The sequence below is a fragment of the Narcine bancroftii genome, chromosome 1 (genome assembly GCF_036971445.1).
Source record: "Narcine bancroftii isolate sNarBan1 chromosome 1, sNarBan1.hap1, whole genome shotgun sequence".
Taxonomy (NCBI): Eukaryota; Metazoa; Chordata; class Chondrichthyes; order Torpediniformes; family Narcinidae; genus Narcine; species Narcine bancroftii.
This window is the reverse complement of record NC_091469.1, coordinates 205,768,130-205,786,693: the sequence shown is the minus strand read 5'-3', so window position 1 is coordinate 205,786,693 and position 18,564 is coordinate 205,768,130. Positions and strand designations below refer to the sequence as shown.

Sequence of the window (18,564 nt, the reverse complement as noted above, 5' to 3'; positions counted from 1 at the left end):
TGTTGGTTTTCGTGCAGTTGGATAATCATGTTGAGGAACTTTGGGGGACATCCAATGCGCTCTAGTATTTGTCAAAGCCCATTCCTGCTCACGGTGTCGAAGCCATGAAAGACCCCAACAATGAAGACGCTGTTTACATCCAGTACCGCACGGATGGCAGTCTCTTCAATCTGAGGCGCCTGCAAGCTCACACCAAGACACAAGAGAAACTTGTCCGTGAACTACTCTTTGCAGATGATGCCGCTTTAGTTGCCCATTCAGAGCCAGCTCTTCAGCGCTTGACGTCCTGCTTTGCGGAAACTGCCAAAATGTTTGGCCTGGAAGTCAGCCTGAAGAAAACTGAGGTCCTCCATCAGCCAGCTCCCCACCATGACTACCAGCCCCCCCACATCTCCATCGGGCACACAAAACTCAAAACGGTCAACCAGTTTACCTATCTCGTCTGCACCATTTCATCAGATGCAAGGATCGACAATGAGATAGACAACAGACTCGCCAAGGCAAATAGCGCCTTTGGAAGACTACACAAAAGAGTCTGGAAAAACAACCAACTGAAAAACCTCACAAAGATAAGCGTATACAGAGCCGTTGTCATACCCACACTCCTGTTCGGCTCCGAATCATGGGTCCTCTACCGGCACCACCTACGGCTCCTAGAACGCTTCCACCAGCGTTGTCTCCGCTCCATCCTCAACATTCATTGGAGCGCTTACACCCCTAACGTCGAAGTACTCGAGATGGCAGAGGTCGACAGCATCGAGTCCACGCTGCTGAAGATCCAGCTGCGCTGGATGGGTCACGTCTCCAGAATGGAGGACCATCGCCTTCCCAAGATCGTGTTATATGGCGAGCTCTCCACTGGCCACCGTGACAGAGGTGCACCAAAGAAAAGGTACAAGGACTGCCTAAAGAAATCTTTTGGTGCCTGCCACATTGACCACCGCCAGTGGGCTGATAACGCCTCAAACCGTGCATCTTGGCGCCTCACTGTTTGGCGGGCAGCAACCTCCTTTGAAGAAGACCGCAGAGCCCACCTCACTGACAAAAGGCAAAGGAGGAAAAACCCAACACCCAACCCCAACCAACCAATTTTCCCTTGCAACCGCTGCAATCGTGTCTGCCTGTCCCGCATCGGACTTGTCAGCCACAAACGAGCCTGCAGCTGACGTGGACTTTTTACCCCCTCCATAAATCTTCGTCTGCGAAGCCAAGCCAAAGAAAAAATTCATTTGCCACTTCTCTGCAGCCTCTCCGTTTCCTCATGACTACCTGTCCCTCCACCTATCTTTGTATCATCTGCAGACTTAGCCACAAAGTCATTTATTCCATAATCCAAATCATTAACATACAATGTAAAAAGAAATGGCTCCAACAATGAGCCCTGCGGAACACTACTGGTAACCAGAAGCCAAGAGTAGGGTCCGCTCTGCCATTTCATCATGAGCGGATCCATTCTCCCACTCTCTGTTTCCTGCTGGTCAACCAATGCTGATACTACCCATGCTGGCATCTTTCCTGTAATTCCATGGGCTCTCATTATGCAGACTTATGAAAGTCCAAATTTACAGCATCCACTGCATGTCTTTTGTCTAGTCTGCTTATGGTTTCTTCAAAAAATTGCAATAGGTTTGTCAGTGTCTTGGGTAAACTTATACCTCTCATTTTGTTCGTTTTAGATTGGTCACAGTGTTTGAGCTACCGAAAGAAAATAGACACACACACCGAGAGCAGTTCAGATTATACAAAGTCCGGAATCAAGAACTGCTCAGGGCTCACCTCTTTCTTTCGGTGAAACATCTTGAGACCAATCCTGCTCGCAGCGCCAATTGTCTTGGGTAAACTTGTACCTCTCATTTTGTTCGTTTTAGATTGGTCACAGTGTTTGAGCTACCGAAAGAAAATAGACACACACACCGAGAGCAGTTCAGTCCATCCTGACTGGTGCAAACAATCTCACCAGTCAGGACAGAGCCAAAGAATTAGAGGAGGAGCTAGAAGCCATGCGACAATGCTGTTCCATGATGAGTGAGATTGTTCGCACCAGTCAGGATGGACTGAACTGCTCTCGGTGTGTGTGTCTATTTTCTTTCGGTAGCTCAAACACTGTGACCAATCTAAAACGAACAAAATGAGAGGTACAAGTTTACCCAAGACAATTGGCGCTGCGAGCAGGATTGGTCTCAAGATGTTTCGCTGAAAGAAAGAGGTGAGCCCTGAGCAGTTCTTGATTCCAGGATGGACTACCAAAGACGATGGGTTTGGCATGTTGGCCAATACCCTCTCTTTGTATAATCTGAACTGCTCTTGGTGTGTGTGTCTATTTTCTTTCGGTAGTTCAAACACTGTGACCAATCTAAAACAAACAAAATGAGAGGTATAAGTTTACCCAAGACAGTCAGGCAGGATTGTCCCTTAAGGAAACCTTGCTGACTTTAGCCTATCCTGTCATGCACCTCCAGATAATCCATGACCTCGTCCTTGACTCCAACAACTTTCCAACCATGGATATTCGGCTAACAGGTCTATAATTTCCCTCCCTCCCTTTTTAAATAGTGGAGTGACCTTTGGAATTTTCCAGTCCTCTGGAACCATGTCAGATTCTATTGAAGATCATTACCAATGTTTCCACATTCTATATAGCTCTTCTTGCATTCCATCTGGTCCAGGAAACTTATCTACCTTTAGACCTTTCAGCCACCCAAGCACCTTCTGTCTGGTGATCATGACTGCACTCACCTCTCTTCCCTGATACCCTTGAAAGTCCAGCATTATTGCCAATGTCTTCACGAGGGAAAACTGATGCAAAATACTCATTCAGTTCCTCTGCCATTTCTTTGTCTCTCATTACAATTTATCCATTGTCATTTTCTATTGGTTCTATATCTACTCTTGCTTCTTTTTTACTCTTAATATACTTATTAAAGGTCTTAGCATCCTTTTGATATTATTTTCTCACTTCCTTTCAAAGTTCTTCTGTTCCTTCCTAATGAGCTTCTTGGTTACCTTCTGTACTCTTTTAAAAGTTTCCCAGTCCTCTATCTTATCACTAATTTTTGCTTCCTTGTCTGCCCTTTCTTTGGCTTTGACTTCTCTTGTCAGCCACAACAGTGTCATTTTTCCATTCAAATATTTTTTGGAATATAGTTGTCTGGCACCTTCCTTATTTCTCGCTGAATCTCCAGCCATTGCTCCTATGATGTCTTCTCTTCTAGTGTGCCTTTTCAACCAACATTTGGCAGTTCCTCTCTTATACTCCTTTATTTCACTGGTATACTGACCTCTCATTTTAGTCTCTCCTCCTCAGACTTCAGGGTGCATTTTATCATTTTATGATCACTGCCTTCTCAGATTTCCCTTACCTCAGCTGCTTTATCAACTTTGGTTCATTACCAATAACCAATCCAGAATTGTCATTTCTCTGGTCAGCTCAGCCACAAGCTGTTCTAAGAAGCCATCATCCTAGGCATTTCATAAATTCTTTCTCTTGGGTTCCAGAACCAACCTGGATTTCCCAATTAATTTGCACATTGAAATTCCCTCATGACCATTGTAACAATGCCCTTTTTGCTTGAGTTCTCTATCTCCCTCTGTAGTTTTCATGCTAGCTACTGTTTGGAGGCCTCTATACAACTCCCACCAGGGTATTTTTACTCTCAAGTTTAACTCTACCTACAGGGATGCTGTATCTTCAGATCCAATATTTCCTATTTCCAAAGATTGAATTCCATTTTTAACCAGCAGAACCATCCCACCCTCTCTGCCCACCTTCCTGTCCATCTGATACACTGTGTATCCACAGATATTTAGTTCCCAGTTGTAGTCTTCTTTCAGCCATGAATCAGTGATGGCCACAATGTCATACCTGCTAATTTCCAGCTGTTTTACTAGATCATCAACCTTCATTCTTGTACTGCAGGGATTTAAATACATTCAGTGCTGTATTCATCACCCTTTGCAATTCTGTTTCCAAAGTACACCAAGTTAAATCTTTAATCTTACACTTGCACTTTTACCTTATTGTTTGCTATAACATTCTAATTCTGTCCTCAATGGTGTGTGGTACTGGAAGAAATTCAGAGATTACCACCCCTGAGGTTGTGCTTTTTAACTTCCTAACTTCCTGTATTTCCTCTTCAGGACCTCATCCCTTTTCTTATCTATGTAATTGGTACCAATAAGGACCATGATATCTGTCTGCTCACCATCCCACTTGAGAATGCTGTGGACTTGATTTCAGATGTCCCTGACCCTGGCATCTGGGAGGCAACATATTATCCAGTAGTCTCGATCTTGTTTACAGAACTTCCTATCTATTCGATTATTGAATCCCCAATTTCTATAGCTCTCCTCATCTCCCTCCTTCCCATCTTAGCTGAAGGACCAGACACTATTCCAGGGACTTGACCATTATGATATCCTTGGCTGATTTTAGCTTCCAACAGTATATTTATTTTTGAGGAGAACAGCCACAGGGGTGCCCTGCGCTGACTGCCTATATCCCTTCCCTCTCTTAACATTCACCCTGCTCGGGTGTGACTGTCTCCTTATAACTTCTGTCCATCACCCCCTCTGCTCCCTGAATGATTCAGAGTTCATCCAGCTCCAGCTCCCTAACATGGTCTGTAAGGAGCTGCAGCTGGATGACCTCTTGTAGGTGTAGTTATAAGGGACACTTGTGCAGTCCCAGATTTCCTGCAACTGGTGGATACCACTGCCTGAGCTGCCATTTCTGTGATGCACTGTCGTGACATTAAGCAGACACAATATTCAAAGACTGAATAACAGGCTTTATTTTGTGCCCTGCTTCCGAGTGATTGACTATGAGAGGGGCCGGATGTGGCTTATATCCTGGGTGGATGATTGGCAGCTGGCTGGGTGGGGTTTGGTCCATTCAGGTTGACTGTTTGACAGCCGGCCAGGTGTTGTCTGTCCTCCAGTGATCATCCTGCAGGTACAGTGATCGGCCCCTGCAGTAGGCTAGTGGGTGTATCACCACAATCTCCACTACCTACTCTGGGTTATATGAAAAGATCTGCCTATCTTTACATGTATCTGTAACACACCTTCAGACTTTGCTTTCCGAAGCCACTTGAGCAAAGCCTCTACCTATCCACTCCCACGCTGGGCCACTCCCACGCTGGGCCACTCCCACGCTGGGCCACTCCCACGCTGGGCCACTCCCACGCTGGGCCACTCCCACGCTGGGCCACTCCCACGCTGGGCCACTCCCACGCTGGGCCACTCCCACGCTGGGCCACTCCCACGCTGGGCCACTCCCACGCTGGGCCACTCCCACGCTGGGCCACTCCCACGCTGGGCCACTCCCACGCTGGGCCACTCCCACGCTGGGCCACTCCCACGCTGGGCCACTCCCACGCTGGGCCACTCCCACGCTGGGCCACTCCCACGCTGGGCCACTCCCACGCTGGGCCACTCCCACGCTGGGCCGCTCCCACGCTGGGCCGCTCCCACGCTGGGCCACTCCCACGCTGGGCCACTCCCACGCTGGGCCACTCCCACGCTGGGCCACTCCCACGCTGGGCCACTCCCACGCTGGGCCACTCCCACATGGCGCCAAGACCCGTGAATGCTGTTTTGTAATTTCTTCTGTGTGTAATCCATCCTCCTTCTGGAGGGTTTGAGGCTGAATTTAGTTCCCCAGAATTTCTCAGCTTGGGTCTAACTCTGATAAGAAGTAAATCTGAATCCTACCTTGTCTGGGTGGCATGTACAACAGCACTGGCTGATTGAGTTATTGAGGAAGTAGATTTCATGGTTTCAAGGCCAAGATCCTGTGAATACCAAAAGAAAAGGTTTATGTTTGAGCCATCTCAAGGGAGAGAATAAGCTAACAGAGCAGCTCAGTTCTAAGTCCTCCCATGCACTTCCCTTCACACTTCAGCATGGAGCACCATTCGTGCTGGAGTCATGCAGGAGTCCACAGAGTCAGCATTCCCAATGGATACAGATTGTTCTTCAGGGAAGAAATAGGGGAAATTCAAATCAGGACTGTAAACTGAAGTGAAGCTTGTGTTCATAAATAGAAGCCCATACTATTTAACCAGACCAAAAACAGGCCATGTTCGCCAAATATTTCTCCAGCAAGCGAGACACATTGGCCAGGGTCTCAACCCACAGACACATTCATCTTGAAATTTGATATCACCCAGCCTTCTCCTGAAAAGCACTGCTTGAAGCCAAACTGGGAAACTTAAGACACTTTTTGCAACTGATAAGCTGATGAAAATAACATAGCTGTGTGTAAACGGTGGGGGAATTACAGATCTACATTGTCGTATAGGCTAATCATTTATTTTAATTTTTAAAATCCATTTTATTAACTTTTGAAGATGGTGGATGCTCGTCATTATTCGATTGTATGTTCCAACAGAAATAAGATATCTAAGGATGGAAAATATCCAGCATTCCACGGTGGAAATCCTTCAGCAAGCTGGATATTGGAATTGGTGGGGATTGACTTGAAGGTTGAGATTGCATTGATCAGAATTGCTGAGGATTCTAAAAGTCCCAGTTGACCATGGAAGTGTTTGAGCAAAGTGAGAGACCACTTACCACATTGATTCTGTGCCTGTGAGATCATAAGCTGCTTTTGTTCAAGTACTTTTTCAAATCTTTTTTCAACATCTTCTCCAGGAATTGATGTCAGATTGGGAGGAATATTGGACATTTTTCTGGGTTTTGGTAAATTTACCATGGTTTTTATTAATTGCACAGAAGTGCTGGAGAAACTCAGCAAGTCATGCAGCATTCTTTATGAAGGGGTCTGCTGAATTTCTCCAGCACTTTTGTGCATTGAATTATAATCACAGCATCTGCAGACTTTATTGTTTAACAGTGGTGCAGTTCTCCCAGGGCTCACTGGAGCGCCACCTCTGGCACCTCAGGGGGCCACTCCGGCACCTCATGGGGCAGCTCCGGCACCTCCTTGTTGCTGATTTTGGTGAGCTCCAGCACCTAAAAAATTAGAACTGTGCCTCTGTTGTTTAACGCTATGGCTTTTATTCATGTTTATTTTTGCTCAACCAAATGACTGCAAGCTGCTAAAAAAATGAAGGGTTCTACTGATTCCTGTATGGTCGGACAGTCTCTATCCAAAAGGATATGCCCTTTTTGGCCAATAACATATAGGTTCAAGTTAATAGAACCAAGGGCCTTCTAAAGTGATGTTTCTGACATATAAAATTTTAGTACCATGCATTTTATTATTATATTCTTATATTATTTGGGGCATTTGAAGGCGGAAAATGGTAGCCAGACCCCACTGATGCATCACAATCTCTAGCTAAGTATCTAATCACCTCTAATGTATTAGATTCCTGAATCTAATGTCTTCCGTGCTGCCTTGGCAGTTCTGAAGGATGGTTATGTCATTGTTGTCCTGTAATAAGCCCAGAAAATATTCTGAGCTTTGAGCTTCATTGAGACAATGTGGGAGAACAAAGATAGGTCAGAGTTGGAGTGTTGAGGAGAAGTCATGCAATCGACAACTGGAGGCTCAGGATCACTTCTCTGAGGGACAACATCTCATCTTCCAAACACAGTCCTCACAATTCTTCACTGAACTCAACAATTTCAGATAACCAGCCAGACCAGTTTGCATCTAAACTGGCCAGTAAGATTGTGTGGTTTCCTTCTACGTCGATACTGGCTGACCTGTGTAGAATTTCTAACAATTTTTACTCAGATTTCCAGCGCCTGCAGTTTTTTTTGCCTTGTTAATAATTCTTTAGTTCTCATCTTTCTTTATAATTCATAAAGGAAATTTTGAGATCATTGTGGAGCTGTTATCTGTCACACATGTGACATTCTTTGGTTTCCTAATTGTTATACACATTGGACAATGTACTTGGAACCAAAATTCTTTTTTGCTGCAACTTAAAAAAGCAACTACAATAATATACTTAATTACATTAAAAAGAGGAAATAAATACAAAAAGTAGATAGATAATAAATATTGTTGGTTTTTGATGTAATTGTTTGAGTTATCTGGGAGATAATTCTATTTGGAAATGGTGGGATCACTATTTCTTGCCCATTCCTACTTGTCCTTAAAGTCCTAGACATGTATCGAGGTACGGGTAATTGGGATTGGGCTCAATAATAGTTCAGCACAGATGAGAAGGACTGAAGGGTCTGTTTCTGTGGTTCCATGGCATTACCAACAGGCTAGACCAGAGAGGAATGGCAGCTTTCACAGAAAGAGTGTCATGGAGCATGTAAATGGACCAAGTCCATGGTGCAGTGAAAAAGTTTGTTAGCAACCAGTCCAGCAAGACATCCCATGCATAGTACAGTAAGTTCAGAGTTACAAAGAGAGCTCAGTTGGTACATACAAAGGCAAAATTATTTTTACCAGTGTGAGATTCATTCTCGAGTCTGATAACAGCAGGAAATAAATTGTCACTGAATATGGTGATCTTACACTCCTGAATCTTCTTCCTGATGGAAGAGAGGTATAGATGGGATGAGTCTTTGAAGCAGAGGGAAGTATTGAAGGAGTCTGTGGAGGTGAAGAGGTCTGAGCTGAGTTCCTCCCATAATTGTTTGCTTAAAATTCCAGCATCTCCAATTTTTGTGTTTCATTTGCCAAACTGTCTGGATGGGGGAACCCTGGGAGAGATGCAGTTTTGCAAGGAAATGGGAATAGATTTTTGTAGAGCACTGTTAGAGGAAATAGCGTCCCTGTATCTTCCCATTCGCATGAAATTCGGGTCAGACTAGGAGTGAGAGTATCCGGAGACATTGAACTGCGTGTAGAGGAGTTGGGACGTTAGGTAGGGCACAGCTACTGAGGGTAATGGGATCTGGAATTCAAATCATCAACTTCTTGTCGTCGATTCCCACCTCCTCCTCCTGGCAGCCTCCCGAATCCACCTATTGCCTGCCAGCCCTCCCCTTCATTACTGGCTCTCTCCTCTCGCCGGGTCTTGACCATCTGATCCCTGGTTCGTTTGCTGCATGGCCCGAGAACAGTGGCTGGTGCCGGCCGGGTTTCCTCCAGCGATGGGGGGGGGGGGTCTCAGGATCACCTGCGGAGGAATGAAAGTGCAGGGCGAGGCCATCTGAATCGTATTCCCTTGAGCATGTCAACGAAGCAGATGTGTTAGAGTCTCAGTTTCCCAACTGTTCACGTGGTTGGGTAAAAACCTACCTGTGGTGATATGCAATTACACATTAAAAGTACAGATATTCACAGTTGGAATTAGTGCAGAAATTGATGTTACAATATTGTATATAAAGCAGTCCAGAGCTACAGTCACCTAGTGGTGTAATTACAGATCTCCACACTACCCAGCTCAGCCCCTGCTTGAGGCGTTTATGCTGGACATGTAATAAGTTTATTCTGGGTTCATTGTCAAACCCTTCCATCAAAACGTGTAACTTTCCCCGGACGAGTTGAGAGCTCGCGGTGGGGGTTGAGGGAACCGAGCGGCCGGTTCATCCACTCCGCCTTGTTTCGAATATCCCGCGTCCCTTCAGGGTTTCCGCCGAGCGGGACCCGCAGCTCAAACCCAGACGAGTGTGAACGAGCTTCGCCCCAAGAGCGTCCGTTTCTTTCGTGTCTCTGGGTAGGAACTTCGCGTTGACGGGGGTTTTAATACTAAAAGTCTACTTTCATGACAATTATTTCCAAAAAGGAAAACCGTTTAAAGTCTCTGCACCCAAGTGTCCTGTTCATACATTGCTACATACGCTCTCAACATTGCTACATACGCTCTCAACATTGCTACATACGCTCTCAACATTGCTACATACGCTCTCAACATTGCCACCACTGTCGCAACTTGTTGCTGGAATTAATCTCACCCACAGAGGTTACAGAACCCGACGGTTGATTACAATGTACCGTTAAACATAGATACATTTCCAGCTCTAATATTAGAACCTCACACGAATCCTTACTGTATTTTTTTTGGCAGCTTCGCGATTCTGGTCACGCGTTCATTATAAATATTAAAGAAACATTCCCAATGAAATTAATTACGTCGGAAATGTCCATTTGCGTTCCAGTTTCTCGAAGTGCGGGAGCCATAGCGTGGAGATGAGAGAATCACCACACTGTACGTCTGTAATCACGCGAGGAAGAGCTCTCAGCGGGTTCATGCGCTCCGACCCAGCGGGAGAGATGTTAACACGTCCAATAAATTCTCTTCCCCTCACCCCTCTCTTGTTTCCTTCCCACTGACGCTGCCTGTCCCGGTGTCTTCTGGTTTTGTGTCTGTGTACAGTTGCTTCACTTCGAGTTGCTTGCCACATCTGTCACCCACATCTCCACCATGTGCATGATGTTCCATAAAATTTAGTGAGTTAAAAAAGAACACAGAAGTGTAATGAACAAATACACTTAAATTCGTATTTGCTGCAGTCGCAAAGGTATGTTCAACACTCTAACAGACAATGAATATAAATTAAGTCACCATAGGAGAGAAAACAAGATAATAAATCTAAAAGTATAGATATTCACAGTTGGAATGAGTGCAGAAATTGATGTTACAATATTCCAGGCCATCCTGGGGAAAGACCGTTTCACAGAGCACTTCAGTGTGGGGGTTACAGCTGGCCAACCATTTCAATTCCCACATAGAGATAGCTGTCCTCAGCGTCATCCATTCCCAAGTTGAGGGGAATCCTAAACATGAGGAAAACGTGTAATATTCCTCCTGGACTGCCTTAAACCCAACAGCATGAACATTGATTTTCTATTTTTAGGCTTGGCTCCATGCATCCATCTCTTTACCCACTCCCATTCTCACTCCCCTCCCAGTGGCCGCTCCCCAGCTTCTTCTCCTCCTGATAGAGTGGATAATCACTCCTTCCCACTTTAATCATGAAGTGTTGTCAGACCATTTCTCCCCATAGATAATGCCTGACCCGCTGAATCCATCCCCACCCCCGCTTCTCTTTGTTAAGGCCTGCCATCCGAGTGTGGCCGGAGTTTGCCAAGGTGAATGGTTTCATTAATATGCATTGGTTTTGATCCAGGTAATGGGCTGAGCTTGGAGGGAGCTGTGCCTTCAGACCCCGACAGTCATCCCAAACCGGCCAAGAGAGCGCGGACATCCTTCACGGCAGAGCAATTACAGGTAGCATTGCGGCAGGGATAGAGTGACCGGCTCCTCCCACAATGGCCCTGGGATGTTGCATGATCTCACCGCGCGATTGCACTAAGACTCTGACTGGGAAATCTGGTCATCGCTTGCTGCTTCCCGCTCTCCCTCCAACACATGTTGCATAGCATGATCCTTCCACATTGGAATTGGATTCCTGTCTTCAAATACACCAACTAACCTACAAACCCCGGATGTCTTTGGAATGTGGGAGGAATCTGGAGCACCCGGAGACAACCCACGCGGTCAAGGGAAGAAAGTACAAACTCCTATTCGAAACGGAGTCACCAGCTCTGAAATAGCGTTGCGTCCACTCAATTCCCTTCTACATGACATATGGGGCGGTCTATGGATCAGCCCGCAGCCTGCCTCTGCGAGGGTGGGGGAGGGGTGGCTCTGATGTTCAGCCACAGGGGCATGAAGAATCCACTAAAGTTGGCATTTACTTCCTTTTTGAATAACAGTCCCTTGCTCTGACCCTTCACCCTACGTGTCACCGTACACTGTGATCTTTCCATTGGGCACTTTTCTTGCCCTGACCCTTCACCCTATGTGAGACCCTACACTGTGATCCTTTCGTTGGGCACTTTCCTTGCTCTGACCCTTCACCCTGTGCAAGACCCCACCTTGTGTTCCTTCTGTTGGGCACTTCCCTTGCTGACGGTAGGTTTCTCACTCTCTGTGTGTAGGTGATGCAGGCACAGTTTGCACAAGACAATAACCCTGATGCACAAACACTTCAGAAGCTTGCGGACATGACTGGCCTGAGCAGACGCGTCATCCAGGTACCAGAAGACTTTCATATTGATGGGTGTGTGGTTGGTTGTCAGCTGAGGAGCAGCTTGGCAAAACTCAGCACAGTTCAACAAATAAAACCAGATGATGTTGGGGATACTCAGCTGGTCAGGCAGCATCTGTGGAAAGAGAAACAATGTTCATGTTTCTGATAGACATTTGAGAGAGTGGCACAACAGAATCATGGCTGCCTCACTGCTCCAATGATTGGGGCATGGTTATGACTTCTGGTGGTGTCTGAGCAGAGTTTGCATGTTCTTTTGTGTTGGGTTGCCCTGGTGGCTCAGTTTTTCTCCCGCATGCCATAGATGGGTGGGCTGGTAGATTAATTTGCCAGTGTAAATTGCCCCTAACATGCTGGTGAAAGGTAGAATCTGAGGGGAGTTATGGGAATGTGGGGAGGTTAAAATGGGATCAGTGTCATTGAATGTTTTGATGGTCAGGATGAACATGATTGGCTGATTGGCCTGTGCCAACACCATGTGACTCCATTACAATAAATGCTAGGATAAATGTTGATGATTCTTACTGGAATATAGACTATGGAACAAGCATAGGAATAGGCCGTACACGTGCTTGCCCTGAACATGATGTTCAAGTTAAACAAAGCCTGCTGCTTGGACATGATCCATATTCCTCCATCCTCTGCATGTTCAGGTGTCTATTTGGAAGCCTTTTAAACACTGCTCTGATATCTCTTTCCACCACTACTCCTGGTAGCTTGTTCCATGCACCTACCACTCTCTGTGTAAAAAAAAAAAAAAAAAAAAAAAAAATGTTGCCCATCACATCTCCTTTAAACATTCTCCCCTCACCTTAAACACACGAGACTTTTTTTTACTGTGGAAAAAATGATTCTGTCTATGGACACCTCTCATAATTTTATAAACTCCCATCAGGACTCCCCTCATCCTCTGATGACCAGAGAAAAGAACCCAAGTTTGTCCAACCTATCCCCCTAACTTATACTCTCATATCCAGGCAACATCCTGGTAACCCTCTTCTGTTCCCTTACCAAAGCTTTCGCATCCTTCCAGAATTGCACAGTTATTATGTTGTGAAACTCTCCTCTTCCTTTAGGCAGTTTCTCTGGGTCAAGGGTGACTAATTTCCATTCAGGTTCTCTACTGATAGATGAGGCCAATGTGTAACCTCATATTTTGGCATGAGAGGGGTAGCAGGTGCTGAGCAGAGTGGGAAGGCTATGCTTTCTTCAGCAATATTTCCAGGAAGGATTGGCCAACAAGTGAAATTTTCCAACTTTCCACTCATCTCTGTTTATTGCTGATGGTACATTCCATGAATATTCAAAAACAGTGTATACTGATAAGATTGTACAGCACCGAAACAAGCCCTACAGCCTATCAACAGTATGCAGACCATCAAACACCCATCGACACCAACCCATTTCTACTTCCCATCCTCCTGCCCACATCTGGAGCAATTTAAAATAGCCAATTCATCCATCAACATGAATAAAAACCCTATTGAGCAAGAGTGAATCGTGGGCCCTTCCCCCATTAGTTCAATGTTTGGCTCCAATTTCTGTCTACATATTGTTGTCCTTCCTTCTCAGTCCATGAGCCTAGGGTTATTTTATGTCAAATTCAGAAAAAAACCCATCCAAAGTGACAAGTAATATTTGAGCCAGGATAAATTACGCAGCTCCGATTCCAAGATTTATTTGCATTACCTTGCTTTTTACTCAGCCTTCATGGTGAGAGTGATGGAAGACAGACTTACGATGGGAGCCAAGATACCAGGAGAAACTTAATGGAATTGGCCTAGTGATATCATTGTATCTGCTTGCCATATGTTGGGAAGTTATTCCCATCTCCTGGGTAATAGAATTGGTCTTCATGTAGAGTTATGGAAATAGACGTATTGTTTAGATGCTGAGATCTTAGTGCATTGAAGAATTTGGCACTAGATTTTGGATGTTATTTTCTGGTTTGTATATTGGATATCTATGAATTTGGAAAGTTATCCTACTTATTTAAAAAATCTCAGTTTTGGATCCTGAATTTTTGAGTGCAATCAGTTTTCAGGGGCAACCTTGCCTTGAACGCTGGTTGGAACTGTACTCTTTCATGTCGGCAGACCCTTCCATCTGCACTGGTTCCTGTGCTCTTGGGTTCTGAGGAGGCCAATATAAGGATAGAAACTATGTTACAGCTGGGACAGGAGGTGCCAGATGGGAATGGATGTTTCTGAGGCACCTCACTCTTTCTGCCATTTACACTGGGCTGTGCTCCTGACCTTTGGACACAAGGTTCTCACTGCCATCCTGAACCATCCTGTGTATTCTACAGAAATGAATGGAGATTGACTACAATAAACTCTGAGAAATCCAGAAGTGGAGATACCATGTCCATTTTCTGATTTAGCTGGGTTGGATTGAGCATGGACTTGTATAGCACCTGTGAAATTTACGTTAGATGTCTGGTTTCAGGCCTGGAGTCAGCTAGGTGGGATTAAAATCTCAGGGTTGGGATGTTGGCATGGGACAAAACACAAAACATTGATATTGGTTCTAGTGTGAGGTGAATCAGACAGTGCTCTGCTGACAAGAGCCTCTGACCACTGACCATAACTTTGCTTCTTGAACAGGTGGTGAAGATTTGATGACCTCTCTAGTCATGTCTTTATGAAGATATATGAGCAGCAAAGGCTTCAGGACCTGGAGGCTCTGACCTCCAGGATTGAAGTAGTTCCACAATCAGTTCACGCCAGAGAAGTTATTCATTTCCAATCTGAGATTTTAAAAAAACATATGTTACCCAGACCTATTAGGAAATGTGGAGCAAAAGTGTCGAGCATTATATCTCCCTCAATGTCATTGAATATTTATAAATATTTATAAATATTTGTTGTCTCACATATTTGATGTCTTTGTGTTTTAAATTGAGAACTAATGATATTTGAGTAACTTGAAGGGATTTTAGATTTGATATTTTCTATCTAGTGAGTTTATCTGGTGAACATTGTGGTGTGTTTGCCATTGCAGAGGTGCCCTGCCATTGGGCTTTCCCTGGATCTCAGCATGGTTTGCTATGTTGCATTGTATCTGTTGCCCTTGCAGGTCTGGTTTCAAAACTGCAGAGCGAGGCACAAAAAGCACACTCCCCAGCATACTGTGGGTCAACCTGGTCCTCCTCGGTCACGCCTCCCTCCATCCCTCCCAGACGACCTTCATTACCAAGCTTTCAGTCACCACGAGCGGACCAGGATGGTAGCGCTACATGGATACGTGGAGAGTAAGTGGACCTGATACACTCTCCAGTTGACATAATATTTAGACTCTGATGTCCAGCAGGCATTCTCTTGCTGATGACCAAAAATTCCTTGAAAGGTAAAGCTGTGAAAACAAGCCTAAGGTGGCATAGTAGGATGAGCTACTACCCCTCAGTCCAGCAACCCAGGTTCAATCCTGACCTCGGATGGTGTCTGTGTGGAGCTTGCACCTTCTCTCTGTGACCACATGCAATTCCCCCAGCTGTTCCGGTTTCTGCCCACATCCAAATACTGGGGTAGGTATGTTAATTGGCTACTTTAACTTGCCATAGGTGATAGAATCTAGGGGGAACTGAAAGGAATGTGGGGATAATAAAATGGGATTAAGGTAGGATTGGTGTCGATTGATGATGGATGGTTGGGGCAGACTCGAGGGAGGAAGGGCCAATTTCTGACCTGGATCGTCCCATGATTCTGTCTTTAGTAACATATACCAGACCATTGGAGTTTGATAATGTGGGACACTTTTCGGCAAAAGATGAGGTATAGAATGGTGAGTAGGAAACTCCTGGTGGAAGAGAAGAAACAACCAGCATGTCCACTGCCAGACCATGGGGCGATGGCCACCATACCACAGGAGTGGGTGGGAGCACTGGTGGAAACCCAGTGGGATTTCTGAGGAGAGGCTCTTGTGGTTGGAGAACAAAGAGAATTTAATTGAAGTATCCAAAGTTATAAAAAGTCCAGGTGGGGTGAACAGGACATTTAAAATATACTCAGCTGTGTCATTGTGGGATTAATCTAAAGTGCTCTGGGCCAGCATGGATTACATGGGCCAATTGACCTCCTGCAAAACACAAAAGTGCTGGAGAAACTCATCAGACCACACAGCATCCATCGGAAGTGAAGGGTACAAAATCTCGAGCCTGAGAACCTCGATCAGATGCATTGAGTTCCACCAGCTTCTCTTTCTTCAAGATTCTAGCATCTGCACTTTCTGGGTTTCTCTATAGAGACAGGATCCTGAACCATCTTCAGGAAATACAATGCAGATGGGTGTCTTGTACCATCTGCAGAAATGCAGGGCAGACGTGTGTCCTGTACCATCAGCAGGAATTACAATGCAGACTGGATCATGCATCCGAAAATGGTGAGAGGACAAAAATTTAAAGGGGGGGTTCTGAGGGGTTGGATTTTCACAGAGAGGCTGGTGGGTGTATGGAATGAGCTGCTAGTGGCATGGACAACTATAATGTTTAAAATAAGTTTGGACAGATATACTGTATGGTTAGGAAGGATCTACAGGGAAATGGGCCAAGCGCAGGCAAATGGGATTAACAGATAGTCACTTGGTTGGAATGGAAAGATTGGGCCGAAGGGCCTGTTCCTATGCTGTGTAACTCCATTAATTTAGGATCAGTGCAAACAGGTGCTTGATGGTCTCCATTAGAGTCTGTTCCCATGCTGTGTGACTCCTAGACTCTATTACAATGTGAACTCTGCATTTTACTAACACCTGGCACTGGATCCCACCCCATTTCCGCCACAATGACCTGGTTGTGATTAATGTTCCAGTCACATATGCTCCAACAAGATGTGAGTCTCTAGGCTATTTTTAAACCAATGGTTTATATCCTGTTTATGCTGTTAACTATAAATAGGAATGTTTCTAATTATCAATTCACCTGGCTTACATTTGACACAATAAACTCTACTGAACAGTACTGGTGCAAAGATTATACACCTAGGTAATAAACTGTCCTGGACACTCCCTTATCTGGAGGTATTTTAGCCATGTAGTAATGTGCACAATCCCATTCATGCCTTGGAAATAGACTTTCTATTTTTCAAAATTTCTATACATGTTGACTGTCAGCATCTTCCATGAAAAGTATAAAGACATAATCCATGATTCAGATTTTCATCCAATTGGCCGGAGATCTTAGTTTAGAATCAAACAAAATCGAAATAAAGTAATTGTGATGACCATTTTGGCGATGACCATCCGAATTTGCCTGAAGTGTTGGCCTGAATATTCCCACCCATACTTTCACAGTCATATCCAAATACATTAACTGTGAGAATCTTGACAAGCCAAGGAAACTTCAGATGCTTGAAATCTGAAATAAAAATAGACAAATGGTGGAAATACTTTGAGATGAAACAGCATGTGTGGAGAGAGAAGCAGAGTTAATGTTTCCAAGTAACAACTCTACTCTGCTGTGAATTCTGTGACTTGATGTTGTGAAATCACTTACTGCAGTACTGAACTACATTCGGATATCTTTTCTCTGTTTTAAGGTCATCCGTTTTCAGTCCTGACTGCACAGTCTATCCCACACCAAGCGTTGACTCTGTCTCAGTTGCCAATTAGCCGCTGATCTCTCTACTGAAAAATCCAGTCTTTGAAGAACAGAAGGCATTCATGGATCGTGTGTCAAGCAGAAATTTATTTTGTAAATCCCGCTTGCGTTCGTTCTCGGTCATGTGTTAGGATGCTTGGATCTGTCTTTATGCTATTCCCATGGCTTGGTTGTCAGACTGTATTGAATTCAATTCGTGATCCAAGGAATGCTGGAAATACTCAGCAGGGCAGGCAGCATCTTTGGAGAGAGAAGTCGAGTGGTTGTTTCAAGTGTGGGCCCGTTGTTATGGTTTTCAGCAGCTGCACCCATTGTGTTCTTGTGAAGGACCGCCCTCACTAGTCTGTGGCCTGGACCTATTGCTGCTTCTCAGAAGACTTGTGTCCGTTAATGAGAAGAGTATTTGATGATTTGTATCTAATAATTGTGTTAGAGATGAGAGCTGATCAAAGTAGATGGTTCATTATATACCATCTTTTCCATTACATGAGCAATACGCACACAAACTGAAGTTGAAAAGATGTTAAACTTGACTTCTTTGTCCATTTCTCCTGTAGTGACAATACAACATGAAGGAAAGTTCTGTCTGGTGATGCATATCATTCCAACTTTTCACCTTCAACATCCTGTCCCATCACTCAAATGACCAGGCTATTTTCTCACATTCTTTGAGTTGCAAGTTTTTGTTTTTTTTAAAATTTTTTTATTTTTCACACCATAAATCACATTAGCCATGATACACACTTTTTCCTTTTCACACATATACAGTGATATTTTCTCCCCCCCCCCTCCCTCCTCCCAACCCACCCCCCACCACCCCCCTCCCATCCATTTGAGTTGCAAGTTTTTTTTAAACATCCATCATCCACAATTTTCCTTTGGAACCCGGTTCGAAATACAAAAATGGACATTGTGTTCCCTCTCTTCCTTCCTCACTTTGTATCTCATTCCTTCTGTGTAAAAGAACTGAATGAGAGGATCTCTGTTCTCTGATTTCTCGATCCATCCACACAGACACACAAGCAGCGGAGTGAACTCGCTTC

The 18,564-nt window shown here is 44.7% G+C and overlaps 1 protein-coding gene across 1 annotated transcript in view; it reads left to right on the top strand.

Moving 5' to 3' along the window:
- lhx6a (LIM homeobox 6a) overlaps window positions 1-17,539 on the top strand; it is a 48,727-nt gene extending 31,188 nt beyond the window's left edge. Inside the window, exons 6-9 of the mRNA XM_069906898.1 lie at window positions 11,005-11,105; window positions 11,819-11,914; window positions 15,007-15,181; window positions 17,460-17,539. Of these exons, the coding sequence (XP_069762999.1) occupies window positions 11,005-11,105; window positions 11,819-11,914; window positions 15,007-15,181; window positions 17,460-17,539 (452 nt within the window). The remainder of the gene's footprint in view (window positions 1-11,004; window positions 11,106-11,818; window positions 11,915-15,006; window positions 15,182-17,459) is intronic.
- The last annotated feature ends 1,025 nt before the right edge of the window (window positions 17,540-18,564 follow it).